General features: G+C 43.0%; 1 protein-coding gene across 3 annotated transcripts in view; it reads left to right on the plus strand.

Moving 5' to 3' along the window:
* LOC125394476 (uncharacterized) overlaps window positions 1–12179 on the plus strand; it is a 184542-nt gene that overhangs the window by 38302 nt on the left and 134061 nt on the right. For all 3 annotated transcript variants that reach the window (XM_087910709.1, XM_087910711.1, XM_087910712.1), the window contains exons 9-11: window positions 1473–1619; window positions 4940–5041; window positions 10252–10413. In XM_087910709.1, coding sequence (XP_087766835.1) covers window positions 1473–1619; window positions 4940–5041; window positions 10252–10413 — 411 coding nt within the window. The remainder of the gene's footprint in view (window positions 1–1472; window positions 1620–4939; window positions 5042–10251; window positions 10414–12179) is intronic.

Below are 12179 nucleotides of genomic sequence, written 5' to 3' on the forward strand. Positions count from 1 at the left end.
TGGTTCATAGATGTTACTTGTGTGTGTGTGTGCCTTCCCTAGTAGAAGGGCAAAGGTCTCTCAAGGCCTAATCCTATTCATAAGAACTAATTACTACCTCCCCAAGCGCCTAGGGCAAGTCTCCTAGTCCCTTCATCTGGTGAGGGGGGGGGTTAGGATTTCAGCACACTCATTTTGTGGAAACACAAACATTCAAATGCCAGCAACCTATCCCCGGCCTCTTTATGTGGTATCTGTGGTTACTCTCATCCCACAGTGGCAAACTTGAATAGCTGTGGTCTGCAAAAGCTGAAATCCCAGCTATCTGACCCATTAAGAATGATTCCACAGCCCAGCCCTGGCCTAGTGTCTCTTGGTAGACCCTGCCACAGTGAATGTGACCAAGATGGCGCTGGACAGCACTGTCTACTTGTCACACATAGCCGTTGGGCACATGGAATGGAATTAGTGCAGTGGGAAACTAAAGTCCCCACTGACATAACCTTAACTAACTTATAATGAAATGTTGATAAACAATGACACGTGGCTAGAGGCCACGGCGTGGTGTCGCCTACCCTCCGAAGTGCAAGCGTCACTAGCAGAATCCTCAGCTCTGAAACTCATAGACCTACAGACTTCTTTGCTGAGGCTTTGGTGCCCAGCAAGGTAGGTAGGTCCTTCATATGTGCGTATATGTATGCATGTGTATGTGATTAAATTCACATGACATGACAGTTACCATCTTACTCCTGGTAAGTGGCATTGAGAAGCTTCAGACTGTTATTTAACTGTCATGGTGCACTGTGGTCCTCAGCAAGTCTCCCCTTCTCCTCTCCCTCCTCTTTCCCCTCTCCTTTCTCCTCTTCCTCCCTCCCTTTCTCTTTTTAATTGGTATTGGCATTTAGGAGAGCACACCAGAGCAGACAAGCTGTGCATCTCAGCATCGGCCTGAGAAGGGAGAAGGAGAAAAGGAAGAAACATGCCATACGGTTGAGTTAGGCACAGAGGTCAGCCATGTGGCAGACGAGCGCCTAGAGGTGGGGAAGACGCTTTACAGAGAGCGAAGCCCAAAGTGTTGGGTAAAGCATGCCTAAAATAGACGATGAAAGAAAATGGCTGGGCAGTGGTGGCACAGGCCTTTAATCCCAGCACTCGGGAGGCAGAGACAGGCAAGATCTCTGTGAGTTCGAGGTCACCCTGATCTACAAGAGCTAGTTCCAGGACAGGCTCCAAAGCTAAACAGAGAAACCCTGTCTTGAAAATCCAAGGGGGGATAATAAAAAGAAAGAAAAACAGAAAGAAAGAAAGAAAGAAAGAAAGAAAGAAAGAAAGAAAGAAAGAAAGAAAGAAAGGGAGAAAGAAAGGGAGAAAGAAAGATGGAAGTTTCACTTTTCAGAGCAATTTGGAAAAGCAGGCTCCTTCCAAAGGCCCGTGGTTGTAGCTCTGTAAGCAGCTATACTGAGGACCCACCCCTTCTTCTTAACCCTGTCCAGGTTTCTCAGCACTTCCAGAGCATCTTCACGGAGCAACAAAGGATGCGGGCGTTCCAAGACTACGAGGCCGGGAGAACTAAAGTGCAGGAGGTGTCAGGCCCTGCTGCTACCCTGAGAAAGAGAGCCACTTGGACTCCCTTTGTGAAGGTAGGAGGCCACAGGGGCCACCGCCTGCCGGGGATGCCAGCAATGCCAAAAACCTTCCCTCCAACTGAGCAGGTACCCTGACACCACCAGGTCCCTCTCCTTAGTGCCCAGAGCAAATTGGCCTCTAGGACCTAGGGGACAGGCTGCCTGTCCTCAACAGAGACAACTCAGCAGGCTTCATCCTGTGCACTGGGTTCCCCTGCTCTTCCTACCCCAGCTCTTTGTTGAAGGTAGTCAGTCACGCCACCATCTGAGCTAGACGTTCCCCCAAAACCAAACACCCGTGCTGCAGATCTGAATGTCTTCCTTCTTTTTTACATATTTTGAGCCCATTTGTTTTAAAAGGCAGAATTGACTTGTAGCACAGACTGACCTTGTTCACTATACTATGTAGCCAAGGATGGCCTTGAACTCCTGGCTCTGCTGGCTCAGCTCCCTTAGTGTTGGGGTTACAGGTGTGTGCCACTGTACTTAGCTAAAGATCTCCTCAAAACACACACACATGCATACATGCGTGCATGTGCACACATACAAACACACACATACACTATTTTTGAGAGACACTCTTATGCTGTAGCTGGTTCAAGCTGGTCTTGAACTCATGGCAATCTTCCTGCCTTGACCTCTTAAGTACTGGGGTTTGCAGATGTGTGTCACTATGCCAGGCTCCCTTTTCGGCTTTAATGACTTCATATATGTGACATATATGTATTTATATTTTATATAAATATAAAATATATATAATTTATATATATAAAATATATAATATTTTATAATCAGTAAATATTAATAATATTTTATATTTAAAATATAATATTTTTAAAATATTATATATTTTATTATATTTATTATAATATAATATTTTTAAAATATTTAAAATAATAATATTTTAAATATATAATATTTTATAATATAAATTATATTATATAAATTATATAAATTATAATTTATATAATCAGTAATATATATTTTACTGATATTTGCTCTTGATATTCTGATACTCAGAAATATAATTGATTTGTGTAAGGCCAGCACTTTAGTTTAAAACTATTACTGGATATTTGCCACATCAGGCTCTCAGGGCTGAAGATACAGGCTTCACAAACAAGGCCGAAGCATCAGGGTTAACCCAACAGCAGTAGTTGGTGAGAAGGTACAGCCACATCTCAAGAGCCAAGCAGTCTGTATTCTAGAAAGACCCAGAAACACTCATTTAGCAGATCTAGACATCGAGTTAGGTTCCTGAGAGCCTGTGATCAAAGCATCTCTTGGTACAGAGCCCTGCCAGCTCAGTGGCTCATGCTTGTAATCCAGCGCTTGGGGGGTTGAGGTAGGAACACTGCCCCCAGCTCATGAACAGCCTGGGCTACACATTGAGTTCCAACCCAGCTTGGGACACAGTAGTTTCAGCTAGAGAGTGAAACCATATTTTGCAAAAAGAAGAAGATGATGAAGAAAGATAAAAAGAAAGAGAAAAAAACACACACCAAAACTGAGCCTTATTTTGATGTATTTTTTGTTTAAAGATGCCCTGTTTAATGCATATCGTTGATTCATAAGCATTGAACTTCATTATTAGAAGTACTCGAACTCCATGTAAATGATGTTTATCTAACAAGACTTCTCCAGAAACCGTGTCACAGCCTTCTAGTGCAGGGGTTAAAACATAGCCAGCTCTTTAGGATTCTCTTTAGGGACTAGTTTTACCAACAAAAAGGACAATGAACATGGCTCTAAACAAAACACCAAGGGGACACTTGTCTCTAATGTTCTTAAGGCAGAATATTACCTTATTCAGTCTTGGCTGGGAATGTGCCCACTGTCCCCAATTCTGTGCCAGTCTATGAATGACCATAATCGACACTGAGGTCACAAATACATTTTAATGAGTAGGAAAAATTGAAAATGTAGAATCCGTGTTTGATAAGGCTTGATGGTTGTACAAAGAGAAGAAATCTCTTTTTAAAGATTAAATTTATGTAATTTAGTGTATGTATGTGTGTTGTGTGTGTGTGTGTATTTGCGCACACGGGTATGTGCATGCACACCTGCCTGAGTGTATGTATCGCAAGCCTGCAGGTATCATTTTAGGCCAGGAGAGGGCACCAGATTCCCTGGAATTTGAGCTATAGGTAGTTGTACACTGCCAGATGTGCGTGCTGGGTACCAAACTTGGAATGGAAGATCTGATGGGATTTGTTGCCGTAGCTATCTGTTCAGACTTCTTTGACGAAGTACAATGAAGTGTGTAGCTCTAAGCAAAGTGATTTTGATTTTCACATTTCTGAAGGCTGAGCAGGTCTGCCTGCCAGCACAGCGGGGAATCTGGCAAGGACTCTCTTCCAGGGTACAGACTGCTGACTTTTTGCCCTTCCCTTACATGGTGGGAGAGACACGGAGCAGCCTCGGGCCTCTTATGAGGGGCTGATCTTAGTCACGAGGGCTCTACTGCTATGAACTTACCCCCTCTGAAGTCACACTTGCTTATAGATAGCATCATGTTGCAGGGTGGGCTTCAACATGAATCTTGGAGAGAGAAGAGTCCACCTGGAAAGGTAGGCTGGAAGGAGCCAAAGATTATTCTCCATCCGAGGTTTGGACTCAGGCAGTCAGTGTAGGTGGAGCAGACCCTGTGTCTTAGAATTAACCCCCAAACATAGACACTATGGAGGTTCTTGGGCAGAACTATCAGGAGTGTCCACTAAAACATGGCATTGTCATCTATATTTGGGAACTGCACAGTTGAGTTACAAAAAAAATAAATAAAAAACAAACAAAAACCCAAAAAATCCCACCACCACCACAACAAAAAACCCTGTTTTTAGGTAAGTTTATCATTTTTTATATAGCTGCCTTCCTAGATGTTCTTGGCCACAGGTGGCCTTGTGTGTCTGCAGACCGTGTTCATACCTATTTGGGCTGAGATATGAATTTGAGAATTACCAGCATATTGATGATGTGGTTTATAGCTACAGAGTTAAGTTTAGAGGTAGGATTTCTGGATAGGAAAGATGAAGTTTTTAATGCGGCGTCCTCGGGACTCTGGTGGCTTCTCCCTCTGCTCGTGATGATATGCCCGGTGATGGCGGCTCTCGGCTCCTTCCTGCTGGTATGCTGCACAGTAGAGTCTCCATGGAACTCCTGTGTGGCCTAGACCAAGTGCCAACAGGAACTGCAGGCTCCTGACCCGGGCAGACCCTTCCCAAGGCCTCCCATGCCCCAGCAAACCTCCAAGCAGGGACTCAGATCTCCTTTGGCAGGTCCTCAGGTCTTTCTCTGTGTGACTTCTATTGAGACACATGAACATATCTGTCCACTAGGTCAAGCCAAAATGTGACCCTTGGCAGAAGAAGATGTTAACCAGACTCAAAGAGCGGAAGAGAATAGATGAACTAATGCAACTCCAGGCAAAGATTTTGAAGGTAAGAAAATAATCATAGTCTATTACAGGTAAGAGGCTTGATAAACATCATCCTCAAAAACTATGGGATTTTCTTTCTCTATAAGAAAAAAACAAAAGAAAGAGAGAGAGAGAGAGAGAGAGAGAGAGAGAGAGAGAGAGAGAGAGAGAGAGAACAGCAAAAAATGACATGGGTTTACTCTGAAAGCTTTATTTTTGAGCTTTTTTTAAAAAATTATCTTTATATATATGGATGTTTTGCCTGCATGGTATCTGTGCACCATAAGCATGCCTAATGTCATGGAGGCCAGAAGAGGGTGTTGGGTCCCTAAGACAGGAGTTGTCAACAGCTGTGAGCCATCTGTGAGGTGCTGGGAATTGAACCTGGGTCCTCTAAAAGAACAGACAGAGCTCTTGTTCTCAGAATCTTTGAACTCTTTGTTAGAACTTTCTAATCTAAGCAGCAAACTAAAAATCCAGCTAGCTTTCAGGAGAGAATAAAAATAGTCAATTCCCGGAGTTTGGTAGTTCATGCACACCTTTCATCCCAGAAAGGTCTCTGTGAGTTCAAGGCCATCCTGGTCTGCACAGACTCCCAGGTCAGCCAGGGTGACGGCAAAAACTGTCGAAAGAGTTGGTTTTACTTCAGTGCTGAGTTGTGTATGGTGTTCATCTAACTGAGCAGCCTGCTTCAACTTGAACTTCCTCATCTTCGATGCAAGAATGTTGGATGAAAATCACTTCCTGTCTTATTTACTCAAGTGCAGAGTTCATTATGCTAAATATGTTCACGTTGTTGGGCAATGAATCTCCAGAACATTTGTGTGTTGTGGCACTGATGCTCTGCCCGAATTGAACAATCCTCCAGCATCCCCTCCTCGCAGCAGTTCCCTCCCAACAATCACCCTACTTCCCTTTTCTGTGAATTGGCTCTTTTGATACCTCCGATGAGCGCAATCCTGCTTGACTTAGCCTTTCCGTGACTGGCCTACTTAGCTAGCACGATGTCTTTGAGGAGCATCCATGCTGGAAAATTTGTTAGAAATTTCTTCCCTTTCAAGGTCAAATAACAATCCCTTGGAAGTATCTATGAAGGTCTAGATATTCCTGTTGAGGAATATCATGGATACTGTGGACATTGCTATGAACACTGTGTACACGTATCTGAGGTTTTGTTTTCCATTCTTTTTGGTGTGTACCCAGAAGTAAAATAGCTGAGCCATATATTAGTTCTGTTTGTCCTTTTAGTCTTTGGTGTTTATGGTGGCAGCTACCCTTCTAGATAGCGTCACTCTGGAGATGCTGAGAATATTCCCACCAACTTCTTGTTTCAAGTCTTTAGTCCTGACGCTAAATTTTTATAATTAGGTTATGTTAAATTGTAAGAGCTCTTTATATACTCTATTTTGCTTGTCAGATACTTTACATATTCTATTTCCTTGATCAGACCTATGACTAGAAAGCGGTTTCTCCCATTCTACAGGCTATTTTCTCGTTCTGTTTATATATCCTCTGAGTCAGAAAAGCTTTTTTTAGTTTTGTGGCATGGCATTTTTCACTTTTCACCCCCACCCCTGACTTTTGATGTCAAAAAACAAAAACAAAACAAAACAACAACCACCCAAACACCCAACAGTCAAATGAACCAACCCAGGGGTGGAGAGATGGTGCAGCGGTTGGAGCTGTGTTGTTCTTGCAGTGGGTCCGATTGTTTCCCCGGCCTACGTGGTGGTTCACACCATCTGTGACTCCAGTTCCAGGGCCCTCTTCTTACCTCCAGAGGCACCAAGTACACGTGTGGTACACGTACATACATGTAGGTAAAACACTCAAATACATTAAATAAAATAAATCTAAAACAACTTTTGTTATTTATTTTTATCTTATGTGCATGGGTGTTGGATTCTCTGAAACTGGAGTTACAGACAGTTGTGAGCTGCCATGTGGTTCCTGGGAATTGAACCCAGGTCCTCTGGAAGAGCGACTGACTAGTGCTCTTAATCGCTGAGCCATCTCTCCAGCCCCTCCTAAAAAATTGTTAACTCACAAAAAATTGCCAAGACCATTATTATGAAGCTTTTCTGCTTCCTTCTTAGAGTTCTGAACTTTTAGGGCTTAACTTTATGTCTTTAATTCATATAAGTCGACGTTTACATCCAAGAATAAAACTTCTCTGTTCTTCATTTGACTATTTGGTTTTCCTGCACCATTAATGCAGACAGTATCTGTTTCCACTTGGTGGTCTCAGTATCCTTGACCATGTATGTGGGATTTATCTCTGAACTCCATTGACCTGTAGCCTGTCCTTATGCCACACCGTACTATTGACTACTACTTACTTTCAATACTTCCTAAACTCAGGGGCTGTGAGTCCTCCAGCCTCATTCTTTTCCAAAATCGTTTGGCTCTTGGGGGCTCCTTGAGAGTCCACGTTAATTTTATGATGAATTTTTTTCTATACTTACAACACATGTCTCTGGGATTTTGACAGGATTGGAATAAACGGCCTTTAGAATTCTTTGAGATATTAAAATGATGCAGTAGCATGTCTGTCATTGGTAGGTTGGTTCTGAGATCGTAATTCAATTCGTTACCTCCAGAAGAGAAGGGACATTTATTCAGCTGCTGCACGCTGGGCGTCTTACAGCGATTAGGAAGAGGTATCGTTAGAACTGGGGTCTGGTTGAAATGCACTGCTCTGCAGACCGCAGGGAAATAGACTTAGGTCTGTGATCTTCGGAAGCCTGTCTGCCTCCGTCTTCATCTCCTGCCTCTTCCTAACAGGACAAATTTGCACCCAGAGCTGCGGGTGTTTCTCCTTTTGCTGGTGTAACCCCTTGTGAGGATACTCTCTGATATTGTTCTGGAGGCTGCCTCTGAATTTTAAATAAGCTGGCATGTATATCTGAATTTATATGGTGTCAAGTGGATGCATGTATCTGGGTATTCATAACATTTGAGTTTGATCAATTTTTTCTGCTATAAAATTTATTAAAAGAACTTTTAGTGTGTTTTGGAATAGATTATAAATGCTAAAATCATTAATACACCTGAAAATATAAGTATTAGTTTCAACACATAGATTTATAAATATTTTATTTCTGCAAGGTCATCAAGATACCATTTAATTGGGCTGGTCTTTACTTAAATGGCCTTTTACCTTAGTAGTCCAAGTAAAAATTCACTCCATGCAAAAAAATGGACCTTAAGTCCCCAAAGGAAGACAAAAAGTAGCTAAAAAAATCGACAGGAAAGGAGATTAATAACTTGAAAAAATGGTAAGAAAGGGGAGAAAACAAGAGTCAGTTTTTCAACACTAAGTGCATTAGGTGCTGACTGTCTTTCATTCTCAGTTGAAAATGCTTAAGTTAATCTTAATATTCTCCAGACCTTATAATCCGCCTGACCTTATTTCTAATTTCATATAAAAGTTCCAAAAGCTATATGCCATATGATGAAATAATCACACAAATAAACACGTGCTTTAAGTATTCAAACAAGAAAAGAGAATTTTTTAAAAATGGGATTTTAAAAAAGCTTATATTTTTCAAAGGGTAAAAATATGAATACAGAGAAACCCCTCCAAGGTGCTTACTTTGCCTCTCTAACTCCTGAGAGATCTCAAAAGTTTGAATGATATTTAAGGTTTATATTTCATGTTGCAGACATAGCCAGGTGAGGAGTGAATGCTTCTAATGGGTGAGGCCCTGACTTTATCAACAGCAACATCCCCCAAAAGGATTTATAATAGCTGAACTGTCCTTTTAATGTATTTTTAATGGCAGAAGGGTAATCTCTTCCTAGAAGGTAGTATTATGTAGACTTGTTTAAAATCTTCAAAGGGTGAGTTATAGGACAAAATTAGATTATTGTTTTCCTTCAAATGGGTATGTTTTGTTCTGAATGATTCACTAAAGGCAATTTCAGCTAAACTAGTAAGTTTAACTAACTTCAAAGAAATGCTGAAAGAATTCTTAAGTTTCTCTTTCTAAATACCTATTTTAAAAATTAGAAACAGTTCAAGTTTGGGAATTAATGTGAAATCAAGCTTCAGTATATTTACTGAACATTATAATGGAAAAGGCATCAAAGTAATTCATATTTGAAGACAGATATGAAATACTTAAACCATAAATAACTTTAGCTGTTTTGTGATTTTTTTTAAAGATTTATTTATTATGTACACAGTGTTCTGTCTGCATGTATGCCTGCAGGTCAGAAGAGGGTGCCAGATCTCATTACAGATGGTTGTAAGCCATGATGTGGTTACTGGGAATTGAACTCAGGACCTCTGGAAGAACAGCCAGTTCCCTTAACCTCTGAGCCATCCTTCCAGCCCGTGTTAGTGATTCTTAATCATTACTAAGGGCATGTGTCATTTGAGTTTAATAAATTTTTAATACGGGGTCTCGTATGTTCTAGTCTGGCCTCAGGCTCACTTATGTAGCTAAGAATGGCCATGAACTTCTGATCCTCTGGCGTCCAGTTCTCAAGTACTGGGATTACAGGTGTACCATCCATGGCAGATTCATGAGGTGAGGGAGACAGAACCTACGACTGCATGCTAGCCAAGCACTCTGTCAACTGAGTTATGGTCTCAGCCTTGTTTTTGAGAGAATGAAGTCTCACTTAAGGCTCCTTCCAGATTCTTGAGAAGGAACCCAGGTGCCAGTGAGATGGGTTAGTCAGTAGAGGCCCTTGCTTCCAAGTCCAACAACTTGAGTTTGATCCCCTGCACCCATGTGATGGAGAAAGAGAACAAACTCACATTGTCCTCTGACCTGCACATGCATGCTGTGACACCCATACTCACAGACACACACACACATAGACAAGACACATACACACACAGTCACACACACATACAAATAAATAAATAAGTCGGGTGGTGGTGGTGCACACCTTTAATCCCTTGTACTTGGGAGTCAGAGGCAAGCAGATCACTGTGAGTTTGAGGTCAGTCTGGTCTACAGAGCGAGTTCCAGGACAGCTAGGGCTGTTACACAGAGAAATCCTGTATCGAAAAACCAAAATAGATAGATAGATGATAGATAGATAGATAGATAGATAGATAGATAGATAGATAGATAGATAGATAGATAGATAGAGATGAATAGATGGATAGATATAGATGGATGGATGCATGCATGCATGCATGCATGCATTTTTTAAAAACGAAACAAGGGACCTTCTTGCGTCTATTAACCATCTCTTCTCCTTGCTCTGCTTAAGATTTCTGACCCTGTGAAGGCCATGCAGGTGCTCCAGGATCACGCTGCAAGGACAGTGGCTATGGATCCGCATCATTCCTCTTTCGTGACTTCTCAGTCTTTGCATCCATGCAGCTATGATCACATCTGGCAGAATATTTATAGCAACACCGACCTCTACCAGGTAGGACAGGAGCGAATGGTCTGTTTGCCTCGTCCCCCCCACCTTGGCCCCGTGTGTCACCTTTAGGAATTCGCCTTCTTTGTCAAAGTTCTATTATCTATGCAGGTTAATTACCATAATCAGAAGGAGGGGCATACAGCTGTGTGCTGTACACCTTCATTCTGCCTGCCATGGGCTCCCACAGATCCACGCCAGCAAGGCTGCAAGCCCTGTGCTGACTAGAGCTGAGCACCCAGCCGATGGACCCTTTGTGTGCTGTCAGTGGGACTGCTGCTAGGGAAAATACCCTCCAAATAAGAAGAGAATGAATACAAACAGCGGAAAGAGACCAGCACACGGGGGATGCAGAGGAGAGCGCATATGTAGGCAAGAAAGGACAGCAAAGAGAAGTCACCCTTTTGATGCAGAAGGAAAGACAGGTTGTGAATGCCCACAGACCCCGGACTAAAGAGGATGGTGTCCTGTAAGCAGAGTGATATGCGCAGAGGGGGATGTTAGGAGGATTCGTGTGGCAGCAGCATACGAGTTAAGCTGAAGAGGGAAGAGGTCAAATTCATGAAGTCAGTCAGGAGACTGTTATCTGAGAAGGACGTGAAGCTGAGCCCTGAGAGGAACTTTCTACACAGCATTAGTGGCTGTTTGTCTTGACCTTGCTGAGCCCTGAGAGGAACTTTCTACACAGCATTAGTGGCTGTTTGTCTTGACCTTGGTGCCATGTGCTTTTGAAACTAGAATTTTCTAGTATTTGTTTGTAGTGTATTAACTAACGTAGGACCGGAAGACCCAACTGTGTTCATAGTCTGACAGGAAAGGTTGCTAGGAAAAGAGAGATTGAAGAAAGGACATAGGAAATAGGTGAGCTTGGGGGAACAGGAGGGGAGGGCATGAAGAAACAGGGCAGAGGGGTGATCCTGAGGAAGAGAGCATGGTGTCACACCCCGGGAAGTGCGGAAGAGGTTTTATATGAGTGGAAGGTTAGGATGCAGGCATGGTGTCTGATCCTGGCTCAGGGAGAGAGGCAGATGTCAGGTGAGAGGAGCTCAGTGGCGACACCTACAGGTCCATCAGGGAGAGCCACGTAGCTAACAGGCCCTAGCGCTCCCTTCAAATAGCCCAATTGCTTGAACTTCTGAAGTAAACTGTAGAGTGATGGAAAATCGTAGAAATCAAAGTTATGGGGAAGTTGAGGATGCTGGCGAGCATTCTGGACCGTCACTCCAGGCTGGAGAAAGTGGGACCTGAAGGATTTCAGTGGGCTCCAGAGCGCCTGGAAGCAAACACAAATACAGCACTTGTGCACACGCATACGCTTCTCATGTCTACGTCATTTTCAACCTGCTGAATGCTGATCTAGAGAATCCAAAGAGGAACACGTTGACCACATAGGTCAGCAGTAGAAGTGGCGTATCAGTACAGGTCTCCCCAGCTCCCAGATTCCTCCGTGGCACACCCAACTGTCAGTGTTTGTGCTCTCCTCGGCTGGCATCTTGCCAGCGTTGAGGGCTCGCATTGCCCTGTGGTATATATGTCACTGTCAAGAGGAATGTATATTAACAAGGGGACGTTAAAAGTATCCGAGTCTTCTGCTTCCTCACCCAAACAGACAGGAGAGAGGGTGGTGGAGAAAGCAAAAGACGCAAGGCATTCGCCCTGGGTATCTGAGCCTTGGCTTTGTGGTGCTGAGCCGTTTGTCCCAGAGGTCAATTTGTAACATGAGGGGCCTGCTTATTGGGGGTTTTTCTGTTCTCCCACCAGGTCCCCACAAT

The sequence above is a fragment of the Myodes glareolus genome, chromosome 1 (assembly GCF_982192425.1).
Source record: "Myodes glareolus chromosome 1, mMyoGla1.1, whole genome shotgun sequence".
Classification (NCBI taxonomy): domain Eukaryota; kingdom Metazoa; phylum Chordata; class Mammalia; order Rodentia; family Cricetidae; genus Myodes; species Myodes glareolus.